The sequence below is a fragment of the Panulirus ornatus genome, chromosome 1 (assembly GCF_036320965.1).
Source record: "Panulirus ornatus isolate Po-2019 chromosome 1, ASM3632096v1, whole genome shotgun sequence".
Lineage (NCBI taxonomy): Eukaryota > Metazoa > Arthropoda > Malacostraca > Decapoda > Palinuridae > Panulirus > Panulirus ornatus.
Genome location: NC_092224.1, coordinates 31,953,752 through 31,979,979, shown reverse-complemented (window position 1 = coordinate 31,979,979; position 26,228 = coordinate 31,953,752). Strand labels below are relative to the sequence as shown.

The 26,228-nt window shown below is 43.2% G+C and overlaps 1 protein-coding gene across 2 annotated transcripts in view; it reads left to right on the top strand.

The window, feature by feature from the left end:
* Window positions 1–26,228, top strand: part of LOC139746912 (relaxin receptor 2-like) — a 227,995-nt gene that overhangs the window by 179,140 nt on the left and 22,627 nt on the right. For both annotated transcript variants that reach the window (XM_071658693.1, XM_071658625.1), the window contains exons 6-12: window positions 3,696–3,807; window positions 4,565–4,633; window positions 9,106–9,177; window positions 12,693–12,842; window positions 18,163–18,234; window positions 20,209–20,280; window positions 24,328–24,399. In XM_071658693.1, the coding sequence (XP_071514794.1) occupies window positions 3,696–3,807; window positions 4,565–4,633; window positions 9,106–9,177; window positions 12,693–12,842; window positions 18,163–18,234; window positions 20,209–20,280; window positions 24,328–24,399 (619 nt within the window). The remainder of the gene's footprint in view (window positions 1–3,695; window positions 3,808–4,564; window positions 4,634–9,105; window positions 9,178–12,692; window positions 12,843–18,162; window positions 18,235–20,208; window positions 20,281–24,327; window positions 24,400–26,228) is intronic.

The following is a 26,228-nucleotide window of genomic DNA, read 5'->3' as shown; positions in this document are numbered from 1 at the left end:
TAACTCGTAACTATGAAGATATTTTCTTTCTCATTCAGTCACCCGTAAAATGCCCAACTTGACCCTCTCCACAGCTCGGACGAAAGAGACTGAACGTCAGCTTATGTGAGAACTTTGTCACTTAACTTTTATCTCGGGTGAATTGGTGGAGCTCTGTCCCAGGCTAACTGGTGAAGCTATCTCGTAAGCTAACTGGTGAAGCTATCTCGTAAGCTAACTGGTGAAGCTATCTCGCAGGCTAACTGGTGAAGCTATCTCGTAAGCTAACTGTTGAAGCTATCTCCCAAGCTAACTGGAGAAGCTACTTCCCAAGCTAAATACCCCAACTCGTTCGCCTACACTGCCTGATATTGCTTGCTTTACCAGGCTGAGTTCTGGTGTCCACCATTGCCTTTTGCGGCTTTTATCTCTCGCTGTGTCCTTGCTTACTCTCTGCTCATTCAGATCAGTCCATATTCAAAGAAGTACTTCTATAGCAGAAGGTTAAAAGATAGTCAAAAGTAAGATTTATATTCATGGAAGACGTGGGCCTTAACAGACAGACACACACGTGATTAGTGAACTGGTCATTATAATCATTTCCCATTTCTGTAATTTCTGTAATATCCTGAATGTGTATTTTCAGAAGCATGGTTGCCTGAATTCAATGAATCGTTCTTTATTAATCGTTTTTAATTTACACACACACACACACACACACACACACACACACATTTGACTTTTCGAGTCGTTAGATCACTTGATGTAATTATTTGCTCGTATAAATTGAATGCCGTTCTCTGTTCTACATCGATTGCTTTACTAGCCGTTGTATCGTTTCCCGTTTTAAGCAGGAGGCGCCGTTCATCGATTTAAGGAGCGTGCGCCGTTTCGGAATATTCAACATTTGATATTCACCATTTCACATACGCCCATGTCATTGACCTTCCCTTCTCATTCACCGTGATTCATTCTCCCGCTCTCATCCAGCCCTCGTTCATCTCCTCCCGCCTCCTCTCACCGTCACACATTCGCCTTACCCTCACCGTTCTAATCGACACTCGTTAAACCTGCTCTCACCGTCCGATCTGCCGAGCTCCCACTCATCCCCTCTCACCAATACCTGCTCATCCCCTCACCAACACCTGCTCAGCCTCTCACCAACACCTGCTCAGCCTCTCACTATTATTCGCTCATCCTCTCGCCAACACCTGCTCATCCTCTTAACACCTGCTCAGCCTCTCGCCAACATCTGCTCATCCTCTTGCCAACATCTGCTCACCCCCTCACCAACACCCACACATCCTCTCACCAGCACCCATGCAACCGCTTTCACCGCCAGAGATTCGCCTCCTCTGCCATAAGGTTAGATAAACGCCCTGTCACCAGCAGTCGCTAGCCTCTGCTCACCACTGGTGGTATCATGAGCTACACTTTTCGAGATATTGATGAATATTGATAAGGTTTACATTTTGGTACGAATTGCTCCCTTTATGAAAGAATTTCCTTTTTTTTTCATACATGTGTAAACAACGTAATTGATTTATTCATGCTCTCCCAGGACCCCTTTGATGAAGCTCCTGTTTATATATATATATATATATATATATATATATGCTCGCCATTTTCCTGAGAGTAAGGCAAAGTCAAGAGCAGATGACGAAGGACAGAGCCTTAAGGTGGATTCTCCCTGTTTGGCTCCTTCTGTTTCCTTTCGGTAGACATTGAAATACAAGAATGGGAGAATCTTCAATCCTCCCCTTCAGTCGCCTTCTACAACATGCAGGATATCGAAGGTAGACTTATTTCTTCCCTACTCTAGTGATTTTATATATATAGCAAGAAGTCACGAGGAAAATGAATCGCGACAAGTCCCCAAGTGCACTTTCGTGTAATGATCACATCGTCAGGGGAGATACAAGAATGAAATAGACTTAGAACACTCAGTTGATGTACAGGGGAGAAACACAGCTAAGAGGTAAGTTAAGTTTGTAGAGGTTTTCGGAAAAAGTAAGTTTTCGGTGTGAGTTGAGTGGTGAAAGTAAGAGCGACTGGACAAGAGACTTGTGTTCAAGACATGACAGAAGAGCTTGAACGCACTATGGCAAAAGGTGAGAGTAAACGAAGGTTGGGGAGAAGTTGAGGAAATGTCAAATATTTAGGGAGGTGGTGCTGGCATGCGCTAGAGATGTGTGTGACATGGGTAAGGTGGTGGTAGCGCAGATTAGAAAGGATAGGTAACGGTAGTGTGACAAAGGTTCAAGTGAAAGAAAAAAAAAGAGGGGCATATGGGCGGTGTTAACAGGTAAAGAATGCAAACGATTGTGAAATGTCTAAAAGAAGCGATATTAGTTTGAATAAGGTAAATAAGAACGGGGAGTAGCAAATATTGGTTAACTCCAGGAGGAAGAAGATGTTTTGAAAGGTTAATAGTGCACAAAAAAAACGAGAAGAAATAGGAGCGTCTGTGAAGGGGGGCAAATGGGAATGTAGTAACAAATAGTGATGAAGTGAGGAGCAGATGGAGCGAATATTGTGAAGGGCTGTTAAATGTGTCAGATAACAGGGTGGCAAATGTAGGGAGTCTAAAAACGGGAGGTATGCGAAGTAAGAGTCAGGTTGAGTTTTTTTACTGAAAGATGGTGAAAGCCTTGCTTAAGATGAGGTGTGGCAAGCAGCTAGAGTGGATGTTATTGCAGTTGAATCTTTTGATAAAGGGGGTGACTTTTGTTGATCGGCTGGTAAACAATTTCGAAGAATTTACCGATTATGGTAAAGTGCCTGAGCATTGGCGGGACACATGTATAATGCCAGTACATAAAGACAAGGGAGACGAAAAAGGTATATGTTCAAACTACAAAGGTATGCGTTTGTTGAAATTACCCATTGAGTTGTACGGGAGAGTAGAGACTGATAAGGTGAAGGTATGTACAGACCTAAGATGCTGTCTTTTCTCCCTTTCTAACAAGCAAAATTGATCGCTGGCATTCGTTCTTCAAGCGCACACTATCACACACACACACACACACACACACACACACACACACACACACAACACACATCTAACACGATTCTTTAAAACATACCTGCGGTGAGCACTACGCACTACCCCTTTCCTATTAGCAAAACTCTCGTCTTGGGTCAATTTTTTTTCCTAAAGTCGTTGAGGAAAAGAAGAGGAGGGAAAGGGAAGCGGATGGTTTGAAATAAGGGAGAAGACTGAAGTGCGCGCGTGTGTGCAATTGTATGGTGTAAGAGCTTTGATGCATGTGAGTGCTTACCTGGATACCTGGAGCGTGTTTTCGGTGCCTCATCTCTACACTCCCCCAGCCATCAAAGTGAACCGAGGCAATTCGTATCCCCGCTCATTTGCTCTGTGTCATGCAATTGATGCCCACGCCACGAACGAATGTGACACATCTTCGAATCATCATAACTTGACATTGTGCTCATAAAAAAAAAAAAACGCACATGGAGAGAATGACACGTCGTAGACACTAGCAGGCAGGGTAGATCTCTCTCTCTCTCTCTCTCTCTCTCTCTCTCTCTCTCTCTCTCTCTCTCTCTCTCAACCATGTTAAATGCCATCTCGCCCATTTATATGTTTGTTATAAGTTCAAAACAGAGTCGTGGGCCAACGGGCCCTTAGTTTTTGTGTTTTGTTCTCTCTCTCTCTCCCCCTCGCTGCTTATACTACTGTTTCCTCCCAAACGCAGGTCTGGCCTACTATCCATCCCACTGTCTGTGCCGGATAGAGACCCGGATCCACTGCAAGAACCTCAACTTGACCAGAGTCCCACAAGAGATCGACACGAACGTCACGGCTCTGTAGGTATTTGTGTGTGTGTGTGTTCATCTACTTCCATCTATGTGTATGTGTGAGGATGGCCCGACATTCTTGGGGTCCCTAGCTACCTCTTTCCCCTCTCATTCCCTATCATAAACTTTCTCATTACTGTTTTCACATCCCCTTCCGTAAATCTTTTCCATTTGTCCTCTACTTTTTCCCCCGCCTCTAGAAATACTTCTTAACCTCCTCTCTCAACCCCTTTCTTTAGCTCGTTTTCTATTGTCCTCTAATTGGACATCTCGCTTCAAAGGTATTGATCAATGTGAGGATCTTTGAACCCATTAAAGAACATGGAAGTCACACTGGCTTTGACATTTTTGTCTGTGATAACTCTCTCTCTCTCTCTCTCTCTCTCTCTCTCTCTCTCTCTTCCCCCCTTTTGTGTGTGTGTGTATACAAACCAAAATAAATAAATGAATTATATATATATATATATATATATATATATATATATATTATATATACACACTCGGGAATGCAATAAAAATTTGAAAAAAATAAGCATATTAACGTTTTCATTATGAATGTGTGTGCTGGGTTTTTGTATATACATTTAACATTTATCTAAACATTGATGAAAAACTGACTTATAATTATATCCATGTGTTTACATATGTCATCATAGCACTGTTTTTGCCTGAGGTATTCATTTGCAGACGTCCATGTATGCAATTTTGAGTAAAGACAAACACATTAGCACGACACCAAACTTCCCTTTTTCTTTTTACTCTCCAGATTAATGGGAAACAACAGCATTAGACTTATCCCGGAGTCCTTCCACAGATACCCGAGACTGAAGCTTCTGTAAGTAGCAGCTTCAGTATAACTTCCCTGTGTGTAGCAGCTTCAGTATAACTTCCCTGTATGTAGCATCTTCAGTATAACTTCCCTGTATGTAGCATCTTCAGTATAACTTCCCTGTATGTAGCATCTTCAGTATAACTTCCCTGTATGTAGCAGCTTCAGTATAACTTCCCTGTATGTAGCAGCTTCAGTATAACTTCCCTGTACGTAGCAGCTTCAGTAAACTTACCTGTACGTAGCAGCTTCAGTATAACTTCCCTGTAAGTAGCAGCTTCAGTATAACTTCCCTGTAAGTAGCAGCTTCAGTATAACTTCCCGTAAGTAGCAGCTACAATACAACTTCCCTGTAAGTGGCAGCTTGCCTAAAGAACTTCTCCTGTAAAAGTCTACCTCCACTCTGGCAGTAGTTGAAGTAGTTTGTACCCCTGACAATCATTTTTTCAACCCTGTGTCGTCTGTCTCCCACTTATGTTGAATTTTTTGTTGGCATACATTCGGTAGCGTTCTTTTCCTACCCTGTTTTTTATAGCTTTGTTTTTCTACGAATACTCGTAAGCTCTCTTTGTTAGCCTGACTTTCTAGAATATTATCGTCCATACCTCCGTCATGACTTTCCTGAGCCTTGTTCCTTCAGTCTATATAACTCCGTCTCACTGTGTCTGCTCTCCAACCTGACCCCTTAACTTCGAGCAACCTCCGCTAGTCATATGGTTAGCCCGACTGCCTTCCGAGTAGCCTCCATGGGTCATTTACCAGCCCAGCGTATTTGAAGTAGATCTCCAAAGTCCCTGCACAGAGTGACTGTGATCTGAGAACCCTTCGTCCCCTTCTCTCAATACGACTCTCCTGAAGATAGCGTACGTACATGGCCTCTCTCTCTGCCGAGCGAGTTGCTACTCCCCCTAGTCCCTCTTCCTAACTCTGTGCTCTTGCAGGTAGGTAGTGTAGCCCTCATCCTCTCACGACTGTTATGTAAAACTCTCTTCACCCCATCACCCAGCTTCCATCTTTACCACACCCACATGTAAGTCACTTTTATTACCCCTCTCCCTCAACCCTAACTCATAAAGGTAAATCTATTTACCCCAGCCATCACAAAGCTTGAATTCCTTGTAAACATGTCGTACCAGAGTCTCATCCACATCCACAGTACGAACCCAGGCCATTATAGTACAATTATATACGATTAATCATCCAGATCTCCAGCAACGGAAGGATACATTGGGCATATCCTGCCCACCCTAACGATGTTAGAGGTTGATCGACGTTTCATCAAACCACCCGTACCATGCCAGAGTCGGGTCGTGTGGCAGTGTTTGATGCATGTATCATCCTCCACGCAGTCCCTAGCATGTGTAAGGATTCGTGTCATCTTTCAAATCTTGTACTATTCTCCACGCTGTCTGAAACGGGGTCCGGGATGTGTTATATGACGTAGGTAAAGCTACAACCCACAGAGATCACCTCGTGTCATTATAAAGAAGCTCTTAGCGTGCTACTAATTCGCCTCCTCACACCCACCTACCCAGCCACCCATCCATCTGGTGCTGAGTGTGTGCGCACCACACACCACACCCCATGGGTGAACCTTCCCCTCACTTGCCCAAACAATGTTCCATGTTTTCTATCTTCCATTCTCATGTGACAGACGATCAGCACGATCAATGGGAGACGCAACATGCACAGCGTCACAGCGGTGTCTTGCTCTTTTCTAAGATGAATCCAGGGTGGTGGAACGATGAGATATAAGTGTACCTGATTTCTAAGAAAGTAGCTCGTGTGAAAAGCACAGACTCCAATAACCAACAGAATCGTGTAAGCTTCGTAAATTTGCGTAGAGAAAGTAAGAAAGTTGTATGACAAAATAGACTTCAATATGAGGCGTAATTATTGCTGAAAAGAGCAAAAGAAACTCGAAGGAATTTTAAAGTTATGTTAGAGAGAAGACAATCATTACCCAGTTAACAAGTCCATTGACTTGGTGCAAGTTGGTTCAAGACAACGTGCCATAACAGAAAACGTTAAAAGAATTTGTTGTATCTGTATTTACGATCGAATACATATTTCATTGATGAGAGACGGGAGCATTCTTCAAGACCTTGATATAAAAGCCTAAGAATTACTTGTAGCTATAAACGGAATGAGAATGAATAAAATGGCAGGACCTGATAAAGTCTTATACGAGAACAATGAAAGAGGCGAAAAATGTGGTAGTTAAGACCTTGACTGCCCTTTTCAATAAGACCTTGACTGCTCCTTTTCGGTAAGTCACTTGCTACAAGGTAAAGTTCCAGATGAATGGAAGTTTGCCAATGTAACACCGATATTCAAAGAAGGTATTAAGTCACTGCCCGGGAAAGTACCATCCTATTAAAGTCTCTAACTGGGAAAACTTATGGAACTCATCATTGCAAGTACAACTGTAAACAATTTAGAGAACCACCACTTAATAAACGACTCTTAGCATAGTTTTTTTGGCGAAATTACTCATGTTTGTGATATTGCTTGATTTGTTTTATATAATCAACATCTATGACGAAAGCAGTTGATGTTAACTATTGAGATATTTGAGGAACTTTTCGATAAGTTCCTCATCAAAGGTCACTAGCAAAAACTTAAGTCACATGGCAATGATGGGGTTGTATTTCACTTGAAAGGAAATTGGTTGCCTGGCCGCAAACAAAAGAGTTGACTGACAATCGAGCCTCGGAATGGACTGAGAAATAAATCCTACGAGATCAGATTACAAGACTTGAATCTATTAAGCGTAGACAAGAAAGAGTTAGAGGTGATCTAATACAAGTACTGAGAATGATCAAATGCTTTGATATCTTGACATATTAAGGTAAGACTTGATTTCGTCTGATGTCACTCGTAATAATGCGCACAAACTCGTAGGCAAACGTTTTACCTCGAATGACGCGGAGTACTTATTCTTCAACAGGATTGTTAACATGAACAGTTTTTAGATCCGAGTTGCTTATAGCAGTATTATAGATGCATTGAGGTATTGATAGATAGCCCACGACTTGCATTATTTGCGCTTCCTTAGTCACAGTGACAATTTGCAGGTTATTCTGTTTGAATTATCTGTATACCTTCTAACTTTCACCACGCTCATCTGTGAGTATCTTCCACTGCCACAAACACCCTCGAAGGGACCCACTGATCTGTTGCTCTTTGTTCTCCTTTATGATCCTTTGAATTTCTTTATATTCATTTATATTTCCTATACTCACAATTATCCTTCTTTTCTCCTCTCTTCCTTCTCCATTCCATGGCTATGGCTCCATCCCCTCCCAAACCCCTTCCTATCCTGTCTCCCTTTCCCATAAATGCAAATAAGATTATACATGGATTTGGTGTTGGTCGAATTCCTTTTAAAAGTATTAATTGATTTAGGTGTTATGCCGTAGATTTTTGTTTGTTAGGGTGGGGGGTTGTTGCGGGAATATATGGCAGGGACCAGTGGCATTACATTTCACACACACACACACACACACACACACATATATATATATATATATATATATATATATATATATATATATATATATATATGTATGTATGTATATATACTTTCCTCACACGGGGGAACAGCCAGGAACATCTCTCTACCGTGATTTAATGACCCTGGAGGAACCAATCGATCCCAAGCTCTCTGGTACAGGTCGCTGGACCATCATCATTTGACTGCCTTAGGTGGGCAGCCAACAGTCATCGGGGCCCGTACTTATGGCATGCTATCATACTGATGAATAATCTCGTCTTGCTTTATAAATCCTTCGTTGTCACCTTGACTACACTGCCACTCACAGTTGCTAGATCAACACTTGTCACTCCCCACCCTCGTCTCTTCCATATTCCCTACCCATCTCCCATCGCTGTCCCTTCTTCTATCTCCCCTCCCTCTCCCTTAATTCCCCCTCTAGAATCCCGCTGTGGATGAGATTATTCATGGGTTTTCTGCTGTGTAAATTGCTTTTAAATGCTTCGGTGCATTTAGGCTCCGTTCCATGAAAATCTATTTTGTTCTATCAGGGAGTGAGGGAGAGCTTGAGCAGCATGAACGTTCTCTACTCTCCCTCGTCACCATCTCACTTTCATAAGACCAACGAGACGATTGTGTCTTGCAAGTGATGAGTAAGGACACCTGGAGTACGACAGTGCCATGCTTAAGCAAAGCATGACAGCGTTTCAAAAGACCTTCTCATTTAGAATGGCATTAGTTCACGGAGAGAACCAAGTTGTACCAATACACACTCGAGATCTTCCCCTGACACGACCTCACCCGTTGCCTCTCCTGTCGTCTTTCCTGGTGACTAAGTGACCCCCATCCACTCTTCCTAAGCTTTAATGTATTCAAGAGCCAACTCTCATTTAATAGAATTATATGTAATGAGGTTAAGAAATATGCAGAACTGCCTAATGGCTTAGAAGGTAATAGGGACTATTATTTTCGTTTCTGACAGGCACTTGAGCAAGAACAGACTGACGTCCATTCCTGCTGGAGTTTTTAGCGGCCTCGACAACCTCACCAAACTGTAAGTAGATCACTTACCTCAACTGGCTACCGTCTCCCACAGACTACTTATGTTTGTCTTTTTTATAAACACTTGTGTCTATGTATGTTGGTCAATTCTCATTTTCTTTATAATGATACCTCTGATTACCCCAGAACCTTTCTAAAGCTTCGCTACTTCCAGTAGCAGTGAAATGTAGACTTCTTCAGAGGAAGTAGTTCTCTGACGAGACTAGACATCGCCAGAGGTGACTTTTCACTCGCGGTGTAGCATAAGCTAACCAACAGCTAAAAGCACTTAAGATCTACACAATTAAACAAAGAGTCTCTTCATATATTTCCATCTAAATGATAAAGTCTCCACAGGACCATTCTCATCCAAACCACTCTATAACGACCAACCCTTAGTATAAATTGAAAGTTACCCCTCGCCCCCCAAAATTCAACTACCTGTACTCATAGATCGCCCCACCCCAACAAACACGCCACTGACCAAACATTTACACACCAAAATGACCCTGTGTGGGCCTCCGTGGTGTTAGCGGGTAGCGTTGCTGACCGTGACGCACTCACGGGCAGCCAAGGGTCGAGTGCATGGGTTCGAACCCTGGTTGCGGCAGTCTGTCCTCAGTCAACCCAGCTGTGTGCGGAGGTAGAGCTCCTGTCCTCATACTGACTCACCATATAAGAGACCCGTTGGATTCCACCATCTTTTGCTGCTGTCTGATGCAACAGCCGCTGAGAGGTCCATATCATCACAACCATCATCATCTCCAGGTGATTTTGGATTGGTGATTCTCTCCACACCGAAGGTGTTGGTGTTGGCATCACCGGCACACATAAAGGTGGAGGATAAAGAGGATTTGGTGGTTCCATTTGGGATCCAGTGACATTCTTCCCGCCACCCCCTCCCGTGGGGATGATGTGGTCTCTACTGTCCATTTACTTCAGAGACTTCTACATTTTTCTGTCGACCAGACAGACAACTGCCCACCCAATAACCTCAACTTGTGGCATGAAGTGATTCACATGTTTGTGTGTATGTATTTGGCTCTCTGGTCGTGAGATTCAATAATGATTATCTTTTATTCATTTATGATATACATTTTTCATTTACGGTATATATCATCCCTGGGGACAGAGGGGAGAGAATACTCCCCACGAATTTCCCGCGTATCGTAGTAGGCGACGTAGGGAGGCGAGAACGGGGGAGGGTAAACCTCTCCTTGTATTTCAGTTTCTAAAAGATGGAGGAGCGAAGCGAGGAGTAATAATCCTCCTCGAAGGCTTGGGCTGGGGTGTCTGAATGCGTGTGGATGTAAACAAGATGAAAAAGAGATGGGTAGTATGTTTGGGGAAAGGAACCTATGTTCTAACGCTAAGTGAAACAGAGCCAGGGTAAGGGGAATGAATGGTTTGGAAATGTCTTAAAGAGTAATGTCAGGGGTTAGCGTGAGGGCATATGGTAAGGAAAGGGTATCACTTTAACTGAGGGAGTTTTGGGCTTGTGTAGGGGAGTGTGAGCCCCTGAATAATGTGGGTAGAATTGGAAATTGATTACAAGAGGTGGGTGAATTAATGGTGCTTGTGCACCTGGTCACGAGAAGAATGACGGAGAGGGGCTAGTGTTCTAGGAAGAGCCGAGTGTGTCAGTAGTACTGATACGAAAGAACTGGTATTAGTGATGGGAGATCATAATACGAAAGTTAGAAATGTGCGGGTGAGGGTATAACTGGGAAAATAGGGAGTTAAAGTGATGTGAATGGAAATGGTGAACAGCTTGTGAAGTGGACGAGTGATGGGGATTACCTGGTTTGAAATGAGGGACATACTTAAGAATACGTGGAGTGAGAAAGATGGTAACGGCCATTACTGGATTACGTACTTACTGACAGTCGTGTAAGAGACGCGCTTAGAGGTGAATTATCATGAGAGAGGCAGCTGGCGGGGTGTCTTACCATTACCTGGTGGTGGAGGGAGAGGGTCAAGATTTGTGGAGGACTTCGGAAAAGACGAAATGGTTTTGGGGAGGAGAAGATGGTGGAAGTAAGTGAGCTTGGGAAAGTTAACGTTGACGTCCTTCGTGATCATGGTAGTTGATGGGCCTAAAGCCCAGACAGCCTACCAACCGTAGATTATTCGTGGAGGAATTTGATCAGTTAATCCCAAAGGATTACAGTGGATCAGCTCAAGGCCCTGAGTGGCTGGAGAGTTTTAGATGTGTACAGTTGTACTGCAGCACAAGGCCTTAGTATAGATCATCTTGGTCCTAAGTGTTGCATGATGTACTACTCTTCTGTACTACCTCTTAAGTCTCTCTTGTACGCTTTAGCAGTTCCACAGATGCTCCACATTGGTGCGTGATGTACAGTACTCTACTCCACACAGGTGTCTGACGCATACAACTGTACAGAGGTAGCTGGTGTACGCTGACTACTTCACACGAGTGTCCGATGTACATGACAGTACTCCTCCACAGATGGCTAATGTGTATCTAACCTACAACATGCTTATTATACGGTTTATACCCCTCCACAGCTCGCTAGTATATACCTAATTACTCCTTCACAGGTGCCTAATGTATACCTAATCATACCTCCATAGACACCTGTCATATTCCTAATCATCCTGCATAGGTGAGTAATGTATATCAAATCATACCTTCACAAACGCTTATTCTACATACTTGTCATACTTCTACAGATGCTTAATGAGTACTTAATCATCCCTCCACATATGCCAAATGTATATCCAATCATACCTATACAGGTGCCTAATATATACCTAATCATTCCTACAAGGTGCCTAATGTATAATTAATTATACCTCCATAGGTGGCTAATGTATATCTCATCATCCCTTCACAGGTGTCTAATGCATACACAATGATACCTCCAAATGTGTCTTATGGATACACAATCATGTCTCCATAGATGCCTAATACACAATCATCCTCCACAGGTTCTTTTGTATACACAATCCTGTCTCCACAGGTGTTTAATGTGTACGTATTCATACATCATGCATACTTAATGTATACCTAATCATTCGTTCACAGCTTGATGTACATTAGCTGTACTCCCCACAGGTGCTTGATGTACATCTGCTGTACTCCCCACAGGTGCTTGATGTACATCTGTACTCCCCACAGGTGCTTGATGTACATCTGCTGTACTCCCAACAGGTGCTTGATGTACATCTGTACTCCCCACAGGTGCTTGATGTACATCTGCTGTACTCCCAACAGGTGCTTGATGTACATCTGCTGTACTCCCCACAGGTGCTTGATGTACATCTGCTGTACTCCCCACAGGTGCTTGATGTACATCTGCTGTACTCCCCACAGGTGCTTGATGTACATCTGTACTCCCCACAGGTGCTTGATGTACATCTGTACTCGCCACAGGTGCTTGATGTACATCTGTACTCGCCACAGGTGCTTGATGTACATCTGTACTCCCCACAGGTGCTTGATGTACATCTGCTGTACTCTCAACAGGTGCTTGATTGATGTACATCTGCTGTACTCCCCCACAGGTTCATAGCTAACAACAAGCTGTCGACACAAGGCCCCGGCACACTGGAGGGCCTGAGGTCCCTGAGCCACCTGGAGCTGCTCGACCTCTCCCACAACTCCTTCAGGCAGTTGGATCCTGTCCTCGACCTAGTACCCAGCCTCAGTTCACTGTAAGTCGCCACCACACCCTACGTAGTATGGGTAAAGCACACTCACTCCCTGGTTTCCCTCGCCATTTGGGTTCCGTTGTACATGAATATTGACGATGTATACATATATTGACGACGTATACATACAAGCTAAGTAATATTTGTTGTACATGAATATTGACGATGTATACATACAAGCTGAAAAACATTTGTTGTACATGAATATTGACGACGTATACATACAAGCTGAATAACATTTGTACATGTAACGACGTATACATAGAAGCTAAATACTATTTGTTGTACATGAATATTGACGATGTATACATACAAGCTGAAAAACATTTGTTGTACATGAATATTGACGACGTATACATAAAAGCTGAATAACATTGTTGTACATGAATGTTGATGACGTATACATACAAGCTAAATAGCATTTGTTTTACATGAATATTGACGACGTATACATACAAGCTGAATAACATTTGTTGTACATGTAACGACGTATACATAGAGGCTTAGTAACATTTCTTGTACATGAATGTTGACGGCACTTATGTACATATTAACTTCGTAACATTACATATGCGTTAGTATTGATGATTATTTGCATATAACCAAAAACAATTGCTTTACATCCTCGCGTCGAAGCTTCATTCCCGCCTCGAACCAGACCAACCTGCTTCAGGATAAAACAGTCGAGGAACAATTTTTTTCTTTTCAACCCGGCGTCTTGTGACGTAGGGAAATCGGATCGCATCATGGCCTCGAGAGAATGGAATCAAGACGAGGATTATTGCCAAGATGCAGACGAGAACATGGCTCATCCGGGGTTTATCGTTAGGGTTCCTTTAGGTTATTTAACCCCCCAACCAACCAACCACCCCCAGCAGAGATCGAAACTTTGGGTGCCTTCATACTTCCTGCAAAGACTTTTAAGTTTAGGTGCCTTTAATAATACTCTCGGCAAAGACCGATATTTTAGGTTACCTTAATGATTCTAACATAGACCAAAGCTTTAGAGACCTTAAAACTTCCAGAAATTAATTACTAAAACTATACGAACATTATAAGTGACCGAAACTTTTAATCATTCCAGGAAAGATGAAGACTTTAGTTACTATAACATTACTTCCAGCGACCCCCCTAAGAACTTCCGCACGTCTTATTAATCTTTGCTCTTATCAAAGGCTCCAAGCCACGGGTAGAAGTCCTTATCGAGGCCAGGACCTGAATAAGATATAAAAAAAAAGAAAAAAAGAGCGGAAGAAAATGGGAGATTTTTGAAAAAATGGGAAAATCTACCCTTTAGAAATGTTGGTTGTGGACGTTAGTCGGGCAAACATGTCTGAAAACATATACATTCTGGGAAAGTTTCCTCTCGTTAGCAGCATATCAATATCATACCTCCATACAGATATTTGATACCATTCTGAATGTACGTACCATTGAAGATAATACAAGTCAGATGGTATGCTGATGGTCTCCGTCTGTATGAGGCTATGCTGCATATGGAAAGCCACTTTGGCTAAGCTTTTATCTCTGCGAATACAGTCGGGTCAAAGAAATCCTTCATGGCATAAATAATCACCTTTGGGTGAATGAAAAACGGAAGAAATACAGCTAGGAAAGAATTCTGAAAAATCTAAAATGTCACAATTATAGAAACGGTGTTACAGACGTAGAAATCCCATGAAGTCCACGTTTCCCTGCTACTGCAAGGAGCGCTGCCTTGAGGTGCAGCACCCTCTGGAAAGGGATTGTAACGCCAGAACTTTCTTACAAAAGAGATCCTAGGGTATATGTGAACTAAGTGAATAAAGGCGCGCGCGCGCGCACACACACACACACACACACACACACACACACACACACACATATATATATACATATATATATATATATATATATATATATATATATATATATATATATATATATATATATATATATATATATAATACACACGCACTTATGTATTTGTTAATCGCGACGAAAAATTTAACACTGTAAGGGACTTATCGTGTTTTTCTTATTGTGATCATCAGCAAATACCAGCTCAAGCGCATCACTGTGACCTAATGCAATATATATATATATATATATATATATATATATATATCTTTGACCCAGCTTTCATGATCAAAGTGACATTCTGCATTTTCCAGCGTCATGACTTCTTTTGATTATATTGTTTCTTCTTTTTCCCTTTGTTTATCCAACATTTGAAGTTGACGTTTTGTGCCTCGAGGGGATCTATGACGAGACTGTACCCCCCAGTGATACAGCCTTGCCAAAGGTGACTATTCACTTGTTGTAGAACTTCATGCAAGAGGAGAATATAGGTATACATTTACTATATCATATATAGAATATTCCTATGAAATCTCTATGCTCTATGATAGAAATAGGTTCCTGGAAGGTTGGCTGGCGTAGGGAGAGAGAGAGACATGAGCCGTGGTCTCTCCCGTTGGAATGGTAAGAAGAGAAACTCATCTGGGAAGTAATCCCTTGGGGGTGGGACTGTGAATACCATTGGGGGAAGAGGGACAGCCGCCAGGTAACATGGAGACGGTCCGATTGGGAAGGTATGTATGGCACTGCAAGAGTATAGTGAGGGAGGGGGGTACTGAGATTGGAGTTGGAGGCCTCATAATGCCTCCAGTGCAGTTCCGACGGGGACACATAGTCTAGAGACATGGGTGTGATGTTGGTATGATGGAATGTAATGTAGTGTTAGAAGTGGAGGGAAATTAGGACTTCGGAGTGGATGAGCCGAACTGGAAGAATGTTAAGAACCACCGAACACGAGGAGGACAGACGGATTGTACTGACTGGGGAGTGAGACATCAAGGAAGGGAGATGGCATCACGGTGTGAGGAGGGAACTGCCAGGAACCATAGTATATCCTTGGCCATTAATCCTTGACGTCGTTAGCCTTAATTCTGCAGCCAACAGGATCTTGCGGGCTTACACATCCGATTTCTCTTCAGCGAGAGACGGTGGTTCTGGAAGTTCATCTTGGGGATTCATCTGTCTGAAACCCTAAATTTTAACCTTCGTATCTTTGTCTCCGCATCAGGAGATTATACATGCGAGTCCATTCAAATAAAAAAACTTTTGCCTCCATACAGTATTCGCAGTATGTCCTTTACGAAAACGAGCAAGATAAACGGTTTTTTTTTGTTTTTTTTTTTGCGAAATGTAGGAAAATTTAATATCTCAGGAATACGAACAAAATCCATTGCTCTCTTAGATAGGACGTGGCATTCACTGCTTCACCTCACGAATGAACAAATCCATTGCTCTTTTAGTATGTAGGTTGTGTTTCATCTGTCGCTGGTTGTTATGAATTGAGAAAAAGAATCCTTAAAGATGGTGTATTGGGAAGGATATGTATTAGTAATAACATTCAAGTCATTCTTAAGAAGGTGATTTCATGAAGTCAACCGAATTGGAAGGAATGATCCTTTATCCTGTATAGTTTTCAGGACTTGCTAAACCCTTAGGATGGTCACGATCACCATGTCTGAAACACTAAAGTCTTTAGGGCTGCCAGGTTCTCTCGTCTCTCGCCAAACCTTAGGATTCAACTCGTTGGCTTGATCAAGTACACTGGCGATACAAATATTCAGACGCCTTAGTTATCATATGGTGATGAAAGATGAATTTACCATTTTCTGTATATTCTTTGTGGGAAATCCTCTTTCCAGGGATGACTCAATTAAAAAAGGCTCAGGGGCTTTACTCCACACTGCCTCGTACTGTGGGTTTATTGGCTCTAGACCCGCGCTGCTGCACACGGCGCCGTTGAGCGTAATGGCTGTAAGCCATTTCCTCAAGGGGGGGGCCTCAATGTCTCATAGTCTAAGATCAACCCGGCAGCCAACTCGTATCATGGAGCTGTGTGGTCGCTCATATCATCATTCTTAAACGTGCATGTAATCCTTCTTAATCATGCAAATCTGGTGTAAATGTTACCAGCTATTGCTGAACCAGATGGTGAGTTCGAGTATATTTTGCTGCAAAAAAATATTTTTCTCCTATTTTTTCCTTCTCATTATATATATATATATATATATATATATATATATATATATATATATATATATATTATCATATAAAACCCAGAGATGTTCAAAAGTGTTCAGTATCTGTTCATCATCACACGTACGCCATCTGGAGCGACAGTTACGTCTCGTATATTGGAGGCAATTTCGCCTTATGTCGGCTGAACAGTTTCTGCTTACACGTAGTTTCGCCTTACATTAGGGAAATACAGTGTCACCTTACACGTTGGGAAGTAGGGGTTATAGTTTCGTCTTACGCTGGAGAAGAGAACATCCAGACATGATTTGCATGAGGCGTCCTACACTCTGTCTCCGGTGTAGCGATGCTCTTAAGAGCTGTGGAGGAGGAGAAAAAGGGGATTTACCTCTCATCTTATGTGTACATAGCCGACGCTGTCTCACACTGGCAACTTGAGTATGTTGCTACTCTCGTATGTTGCTACTCTCGTATGGATTCACTGCTGTGCCATTCTGTTTCCTCGTGTCACAGCTAATGTGAAGAGTTGGTGATTACGAGCGATCACTTCATGTGCTGTTACTAGTGTTAGTGTTTACTGTTGTCACAGTGTTACCTTATGTAACTCACTAATACTACTGTTGGTGTTTACTGCTGTTACAACGTTACAGTATGTAACTCTGATGTTGTGGAGATGAACTTCTATTTCCAACCGTTGTAAACACCAGCTGGTGTGGGGGAATCTAGCAGTGTGTCGGGCCGCCCCATCGTTTAATGCTGCTGTTTTACCGAAGTCTGAACCTTGATTTAAACAGACATACAATTTATATGAGAATCAAGGTATCACTCGTAGGTGTCGTATCATCAGCTGCTCCTGATTACAGAATCGGTGTTTCCTTTTCTTTCGATAATACATTATATGTTTAATGTTCCTTAGTATGACTCCTCCCCTTTGCCATACTTTGTGTATACCGCCCATCTTCCCAATCCATTAGAGTATACACCACTTGTAAGTATAACCATATCTGTTTTCTCTTGTATTGTTACACGTTATGGATCATAAAGGTGACCTCGTCATAGATTGTTATGTCCTCTGTTGTATTTCTAATGACCTTACATGACCTCCTCACACACTCGTAACAGATACATCTGCTTGTCAATATGTTTCATGACTCGGTGCATCATATGACTACATTCGTGTGACTTTCGTGATCAGTATTCACAGTGTCATTATCTGATCTAACCAGGTTTTGCCACGCTGTTATCGCGTTCTCTCGGGTCATCTAACTCATCACTCGCATCCTCCCCTCAGGTGGCTGAACTCCAACCAGGTAACCCTGAAAGGTCGCGAGGTCATCCAGCAAGCCTACACCCTGAAGGAACTGTGAGTGCGACTCTTCTCTGTATACTTATATACACAGTATGTGTGCTATATACATCTGTGTGTGTGTGTGTGTGTGTGCGTATGATTTAGGAATCCACCCGCAAGCATATCCAAACATGTAGTGTATATGTATGTAGTGTACATGCATTCTACTCTGTATGTGTCTCTTTCATATACATATGGTTGAGATGGATAGTCTTGAATAATAGAGAGATGAGAAGAGGTGGCATATGTGAAAATGAAGAAAGTGGCTTGTGTAAAATGTCTAGCAAAGAAAACAAGGCTGAGTTTTTAAATGTGTAACAAAAAAAGGAAGCTGTGTTCACCGTAGGAAAATATAGAGCTACGAAGAACGAGTCGTGTGGGTTAGGTGTTTTTTTGAGTGTTATGTATGAGACGGAAAGATCGTATGTTTGTTGGATGAAAGCCAGCAGCAGGCCAGGTATGGGGAAGGTAGAAAGAAGAGGCGGATACCTGCGCCAAAAAAGAAGGAAAAAAACTTCGACAGCCACTGAAGTGTTGGTTCACTTCACAGCCATCACTAGTCCTTCCGATACTCAAGGCGGGTAGGACCGGTTATATAGGTATACCTACCTGGTCGATGGGTGTGTACCATCGACCCGAGAGAGAGAGAGAGAGAGAGAGAGAGAGAGAGAGAGAGAGAGAGAGAGAGAGGTTGGGGTGTTACCTATGCCTTGATCTCGCCGCAAAAAGAAAAAAAAAGAGATTTAGGCTAAGAAGAGAATCGTGTGAGATGCATGTTGTCGAGTATTATGTTTAAGATAGAGAGAGAGACACTCGTGTGTTTGTGGACTGAATACATCAGCCCACAGAAGAGACAGCAACCTGAGCCAGGGAAAGGGTACGTAACAGCTACTGTAGAGCTGGCTCACTGCACCCAGGTGGTAGCACCTCCCTGGTTCAGTGGTTGCCTGACACCTATTGCATGAGAGAGTGAGATAGATAGACACACAGACGAACAGATAGACGATTATGGGCAGACGGACAGACAAATGCAGCCCGGAGAGCGAAGAACTTCCTGATGGAATAGTAGATATGGTGGAAAATATTATGACAGTATTAGTTCCCTATACACCATATAGACCTAATGATGTATATCTACATTTAATCAAGAAATTTATAAGAACCACTTGACAAAAATCTTGAGCTGCTGCTAAGAGTGGGGTTAGTTCCACGGATGTGGAAGGTAGCAAATGGCGTGCCAATTTCTATGAAAGGAGGTAGGGAAAATGCACTGAACTACACACCGGTATCTCTGACAAGTTTGGTCTGGAAGATGTTGGAAAGGATAAGCAGGAAATAGAGATGATCACTTCAAGAGAAGGAACATTACTGCCGTGAGGATTGCATTAGTTCAGATGGAAAGAGTTATTTATAGAAAGCTTTCTATACAGCTGTAATAAAGCCGGTTTAGACACTAAGATGTTGATGGGTTATGTTCTTACACTGTCGAAGGGAATTTGAAACCATCCCACACAAGAGCTTAGGGAAGAAAGAGGGTTTCCAGGTAGGTATAAGAGAAAGAACATGATGTTACTGGGAGGGGGTCTCGTCTCACACCACAGGTAAGAATATTCCACCTCGAGACGCTCCTGTATTCATGAGGCTCAGATATGGTAATGGGTGTTCAGCGCTCCACTCTCGCTGTGTCAAGGAAACTGTTTGACTCTTGGAATGATAGAGAGGGAAGTGATTCCCACTTCACTAAGGATTATTAGTGTAACAAGTATAACATTTTTGTGTTAAGTTACGAGACAAAGAAAAAAATTCCGACACATGCACACATATACAGCGATATCCACGAAAAGCGTTGCTAATATGCATACAAATACATATATACTTATTCAAGGAGAGAAAAAAAATGTAAGAGAAAAAACATCTGACTTCTGTTGACAGTGACAGTACTCGTCTCATTCTCTTGTGATACTTAAGATGGTACATCTGTCGCCGCAGGTTCCTGGAGAACAACCTGGTGGAGGAGCTGACGCAGGAATCCCTCAGGGGACTCTCAGAACTGGAGACTCTGTAAGTATCCTTGTGTTCAGGTATTCCCTTGTAGATGTAAACCCGCATTATATGGTTCCTAGTATTTCTTATCCTACAGCGTCTGTCTGTGTGTGTAGCGGTGTAGAGTCCTCCAAGAATATTATCAATGTTTCCTCCAACATATTTACCTCGTGTGTCAGCCATGTACTACGCTGGGTCAGAGTTATCCCCAGCGTTGGCTAGGCCAGCACACTGCCCTCAGGGAAGGCGTTGTTTGTGGGTTGCGTAAAGTTACTTGCCTACCTCGAGGGACCGCGGCTAATTGGTCCTCAAGCAGCGGCTCCCCGCTTCCACAGGTCCCTAGGAAAATATACATAACCTGATACAGGTGTGTGTAGGTAGGGAGGCAGGGAGGGAGGGAGAGAAAGAGGGAGCGGGGTGAGGAATGTTTATAGAGTTAGGCAGGGAGGGGTGACGGTGTGACGCTGCTGTGTTGAGTCAGGCAGGGAGGGTGACTGTGTGACGCTACTACGTTCAGTCAGACAAGGAGGGTGGGTGGTGGAGTGACGGTGTGAAGCAGCTGTGTTGAGTCAGGAAGGGAGGGTGAAGGCGTGACGTTGCTGTGTTGAGTCAGGCACGGAGGGTGGTTGGAGGAGAGGTGACGGCATGACATTGCTGTGTTGAGTCAGGAGGGGAGGGGCGATAGCGTGTCATGCTATACAGTCAGGCAGGGAGACTGAAGTCTTAATCTCTCGCGCGATGTCGGGGGGGAAAAAAAAAAAAAAACCTCCATCAGACGCATCTGGTCTCTGACAGTCTATCTGTTGGTCTGGCTCCTCACCACTGTGTGTGTGCTCTACTGTGAGCGACGGGTGGAAAATGTTTGAAACTTGTAGTCAGTCAGCGCTGCAAACAAGCACGTTTGTGTAAACCTCCAGCCAAGAGCAACATCTCTGGCTCCCAGATATAACCAGTTTCTGAACATGTTCCCTTTACAGGCGACTTCAGAAGCTAAGTTCTAAACCAGGTGTAGCGTGTTGGGCGGATACTGAGAGGCTGGCTAGTTTGGAGGTGCTTGGTACCGTTTTATCGACCAGCCTACAAAGAAGGATGAACAGCTGGATTAACTGTGAACATTGCGTCGCTTCAGTAATGTTGACCACTACACCACGGTGACCCACTGAGTGAGGACGAGATATTCAAAAAGATGAGTTATCCCGTTCGGCTCTATAGATGCCTGTAGACATTTAAAAGTAGTTACTACTTAAAACCATATAGACTAATGGACGTAAATCGTATGCATGGTAAAGCTGTGATTAAGTTTGAGTATGGGGTATATGGCTCCAGAAGAACAGTGAAATAATTTCTAGACCCGCATCTGCTCCTTATTCAAAACTTTAAAATGACGTTTTCAACTATTTTTGTGTCGTGGTAATACTTTACTCCATCTATGGGGCACATAACTGTGTTTTGCTTAACACTTTGGTCACTTGTTCAGTAAATCTTGCTCCTCGGAGATCGATAGTTAAGCAGAAGTTAAAATCATAACACAGTAAGCAGCGACATCTGACCACCTCGTCTGTACCACAGGTCGACGGAGCTTTGTGTCCATACATTTGAACGGCGAACTTCTCATCGCTGTTGCTCTTTCGCTCTCACCCGACCTCTATCCCTAGCGAACGAGATGCATCAGTATGCCAGCGAGTGGGATACGCACGCTCAGAGTTTGGCCAGAGCGACTTGGAAAGGATGAGAGAGGAAAACCTTATTCAATCTTACTTCGTGCTTTGCATCTGTTGGTTCTTGCCGTTGTAGCTGTGTGCCGTCATCACGCTCTGTATACAGCTGAGCGACTTGAAGACCTGAAGTGGTTTCAAATGCACCGTCGGCTTTGCCTAACTCTACCAGTGAGGCATCATAAGGGAATCGGGTATCATTGCTAAAGGAGGATCGAACATCAGACGTCATGCGTATTTTTCTCTTTCCCTAGGAACTCTGACGGCGAAAATGAACCAACTGGAGACGTAACGCCAGAATTTATCACCAACCTAGGCAAATGTGTGACTGTTTCTCCACGAAAAGAAATGCTACCGTGAGGGTCAACGATGGTCATCCATCTCCTCAGCCGTCACATATCAGCTTACTCGGGTCTGCGTCAAAAGATTTTGCGTCCGAGAACCGATCAGGAAAAACTTTCCCAAAGAATTCTTTGGAGGAGTGAGGTGGTTCACCTCCTCAGGAGTTCTCTATTGCTGCGACAACGTAAACATTTTGACATCTATCTTTTTTTTACGTCAACCCCGATAGTTTGTTTCTTAGATCTTTGATCATGATAGACTAATATTTTGGTTTGTCTGAGGATAATATACAAAATAAGAAGGTGAAGGAGCATTTTGTTTCAAATCTCATTCTAACTATTGAGGATAAAACAAATTTCTTTGAGACTTGCCAAAAAATAGCAAGATTGCCCATTCTGCGGGCATAATTACCTTCCAGTACTTCACTATGTTCAAACACACGGGACATAAAAGAATAGATTGGTTATCCAGTGTAACGATGAGCGAAGGTCCGTGCGCATCAGGGAACCTGCCAGTCATTACAGGCGTCGATTCCTTTTATAACATACTGATGATAGAGAAACATTGGAGTCTCGATTAAGTGACTCCTCCACCTGCAGAACATGGTCCCCAGCAGTTGCTCATTGTAAGATGCACCACAGAAGTTGGTTATTGATTCCCTCCCACAAGCAGCTGTCAACGCCACGACCTAGACATTTACGAAAAAAAAATGCATGAAAAAGAGTATCATAGGATGCGGTGAAAGGGAAGAAAGGAGGATTCTAAGACTACATTCTTATAGGCTTTAGAAATTACGGACTCCTACTTCGAGATTAAGTTCCATGTTAAAGACATAAGGCCAAGGCCACCAGCGACCACAGGTAGCATGATTCCCACAGCGAAGCATCCCGAATGTCACACACACACACACACACACACACACACACACACACACACACACACATACCTTGTCTCTCGTCTCGTGTGCTGGCCATAATGAGGCACTCCTACAGTCAGAAAAGAGGTTCTCCTTTGCAAACACTTAAGCGATGATGAGGGCGTCCAAAGCCTGTCTGTGCCCAGAGGTATGGAAGGGATGTGCTCAAGAAGCATAGGAGACCGTACGTTGAATATGGACGACTCTATAAAAGAAATATGAGTGATCGACATTTAGCACAGATATCTGTGTAGATGTAAGGAAGCAATAAGTTAAATTTCAAGGGTTAGGGGAGAGACCACCTCTTAATTAGACGTCTGTCGCTTTTAGTAGATTATACATATATGTTTCCTAGATCAAATTTCCCCCTTAGACGAATATTCATCCTTCGCAGTTCCAGATGCAGAGCAGTTGATATGGGAGGAGGATAGAAATGATCGTAGAGAGTTGGCGATGATGGGAATGAGAGTATTTTTAAGGATCTATCCTGAGATCCACAGTGATTGTAACTTTCATAACCTGTGTTATGGAGAGTCTTAAGGATTTCCACCAATAGTGGAACATTCATTCGTCCAACATCCACTATAAGTAAGGTGAGGGCAGGTGTCTCTGGATAGTACTATGCGATAAGCTTAGCCTCCCTGATCCTGGTAATATTATTGGTTAAAAAGCATGATGTAGTGTTATCCAAATCACGCCTACAGTATCCTACAGTAGATGGCAGCAAGTCCTCTGAGGAGTTGACTGGAGACGTAACAAGTGGCCAGGGAGAAACGATGGTCAGAAATTACTCCTCAATATGGGATAGTTTAAATCGGGTTGGTTGAAATGATCACTGGATGAGATCAAACTTTACTCTGGTCTTTTTTTTTGTCGTTTGGTGGCGGCTGTCAGGGGTGAGAGGGTTGAGGACTAGCTAGTATGCATCATTTTTCGGCCAATGTGACACTGTAGTAGTTGCCCATACACTTTTCTTGTGATATCAACGAGTAATGTTAAGTTAGATGTGATCTACCCCTACTCTGTGTGTGTGTGTGTGTGTGTGTGTGTTAATACAACCAAGCATTACCAGAGCATCCTTTCCACCTGCAGGTACCTGAGACACAACAAGATCAGTGTGATCCACGGAGGCGCCTTTCAGGAGATGCGCCAACTGGTGGACCTGTAAGTAGCCAACACCTACTACTGCTACCACCAGCTCAACCCCAATACCTACCAGTATTACCACCATCTCGATCCCAACACCTGCCTGTACTACCACCATCTCGACCCCATCACCTACCAGTTCTACTACTACCTTCCCAACACCTACCAGTACTACCACCATCTCAACACCAACACCTACCACTGCTACCACCATACCAACACCTACCACTGCTACCACCATACCAACACTTACCACTGCTACCACCATACCAACACTTACCACTGCTACCACCATACCAACACTTACCACTGCTACCACCATACCAACACCTACCACTGCTACCACCATACCAACACCTACCACTGCTACCACCATACCAACACCTACCACTGCTACCACCATACCAACACTTACCACTGCTACCACCATACCAACACCTACCACTGCTACCACCATACCAACACCTACCACTGCTACCACCATACCAACACTTACCACTGCTACCACCATACCAACACCTACCATTACTACCACCATACCAACACCTACCATTACTACCACCATACCAACACCTACCACTGCTACCACCATACCAACACCTACCACTGCTACCACCATACCAACACCTACCACTGCTACCACCATACCAACACCTACCACTGCTACCACCATACCAACACCTACCACTGCTACCACCATACCAACACTTACCACAGCTACCACCATACCAACACCTACCACCATACCAACACCTACCACTGCTAGCACCATACCAACACCTACCACTGCTAGCACCATACCAACACCTACCACTGCTAGCACCATACCAACACCTACCACTGCTAGCACCATACCAACACCTACCACTGCTAGCACCATACCAACACCTACCACTGCTACCACCAAACCAACACCTACCACTGCTAGCACCCTCTCAAACCCATCTCCTACCACTGCTACCGCCATCTCTTTGTGTCTACTACTTACACTACCACAGTATATCTAGTACTAATGGTTTTACTGCAAAACCACTTACAATACTACTAACCACTTACAGTACTATAACCAGTAATTGATAACCACTCACTCGGTGTCCATCCCTATTCCGTGCCAATAACGCAACCACTACCGTATTATTACTACTATTTCTACTATAATCATTATCAACACATTTTTTATCTTTACTATAGATTTATCACCACCATTTCTACTGTTTCGAATATCATCACTGTAACCTATCATTATCACCATTACGACCATGATGATGATGATAGTGACGACGTGAATAATCCATACCTTCATTATTTAAAACATTCATGGTTGACATATTCTGTGTACAGTGTGGCAGACGGCAGCCAAGCGGGGTTCCAGTGAGACAAGCATATCACTCTTGCACACGCATCCTCTCCCTTAAATATGACGAAGTGCATCCAAATCCCATTAACCACTTGACAGATTCAGAAGCGAAAATAATTTTGAGACCTCATGTGTTGACCCGTTTTCTGTTGTTAATACAGTTCTCTTTTTTTTTTTCCCCACCACAATTGATGATAGACTAAGGGACTGTACCATGAATCGCTTGTGTGTGTGCCGTGTGGTGATTGGAATTGGAATAAAAATGGACCCCCGTGGTGCAGCTGTGAGCGTTCCTGTCCGTGACACATTAATGGGCAGTCTAGGGTGTAGAGTCCGCTTAGGTTCGAATACTAGTCCCCTGTATCCGGTCCCACAGTTTGTCCAGCTGTTCATCCTTCCGTAAGGAGCTGGTCGATAATATTGGTACCTGATTTCGGCTCAGGCTAACATGAAAATAAAAGGCGCAAGTATTGTTTGGTAAACATCGTAA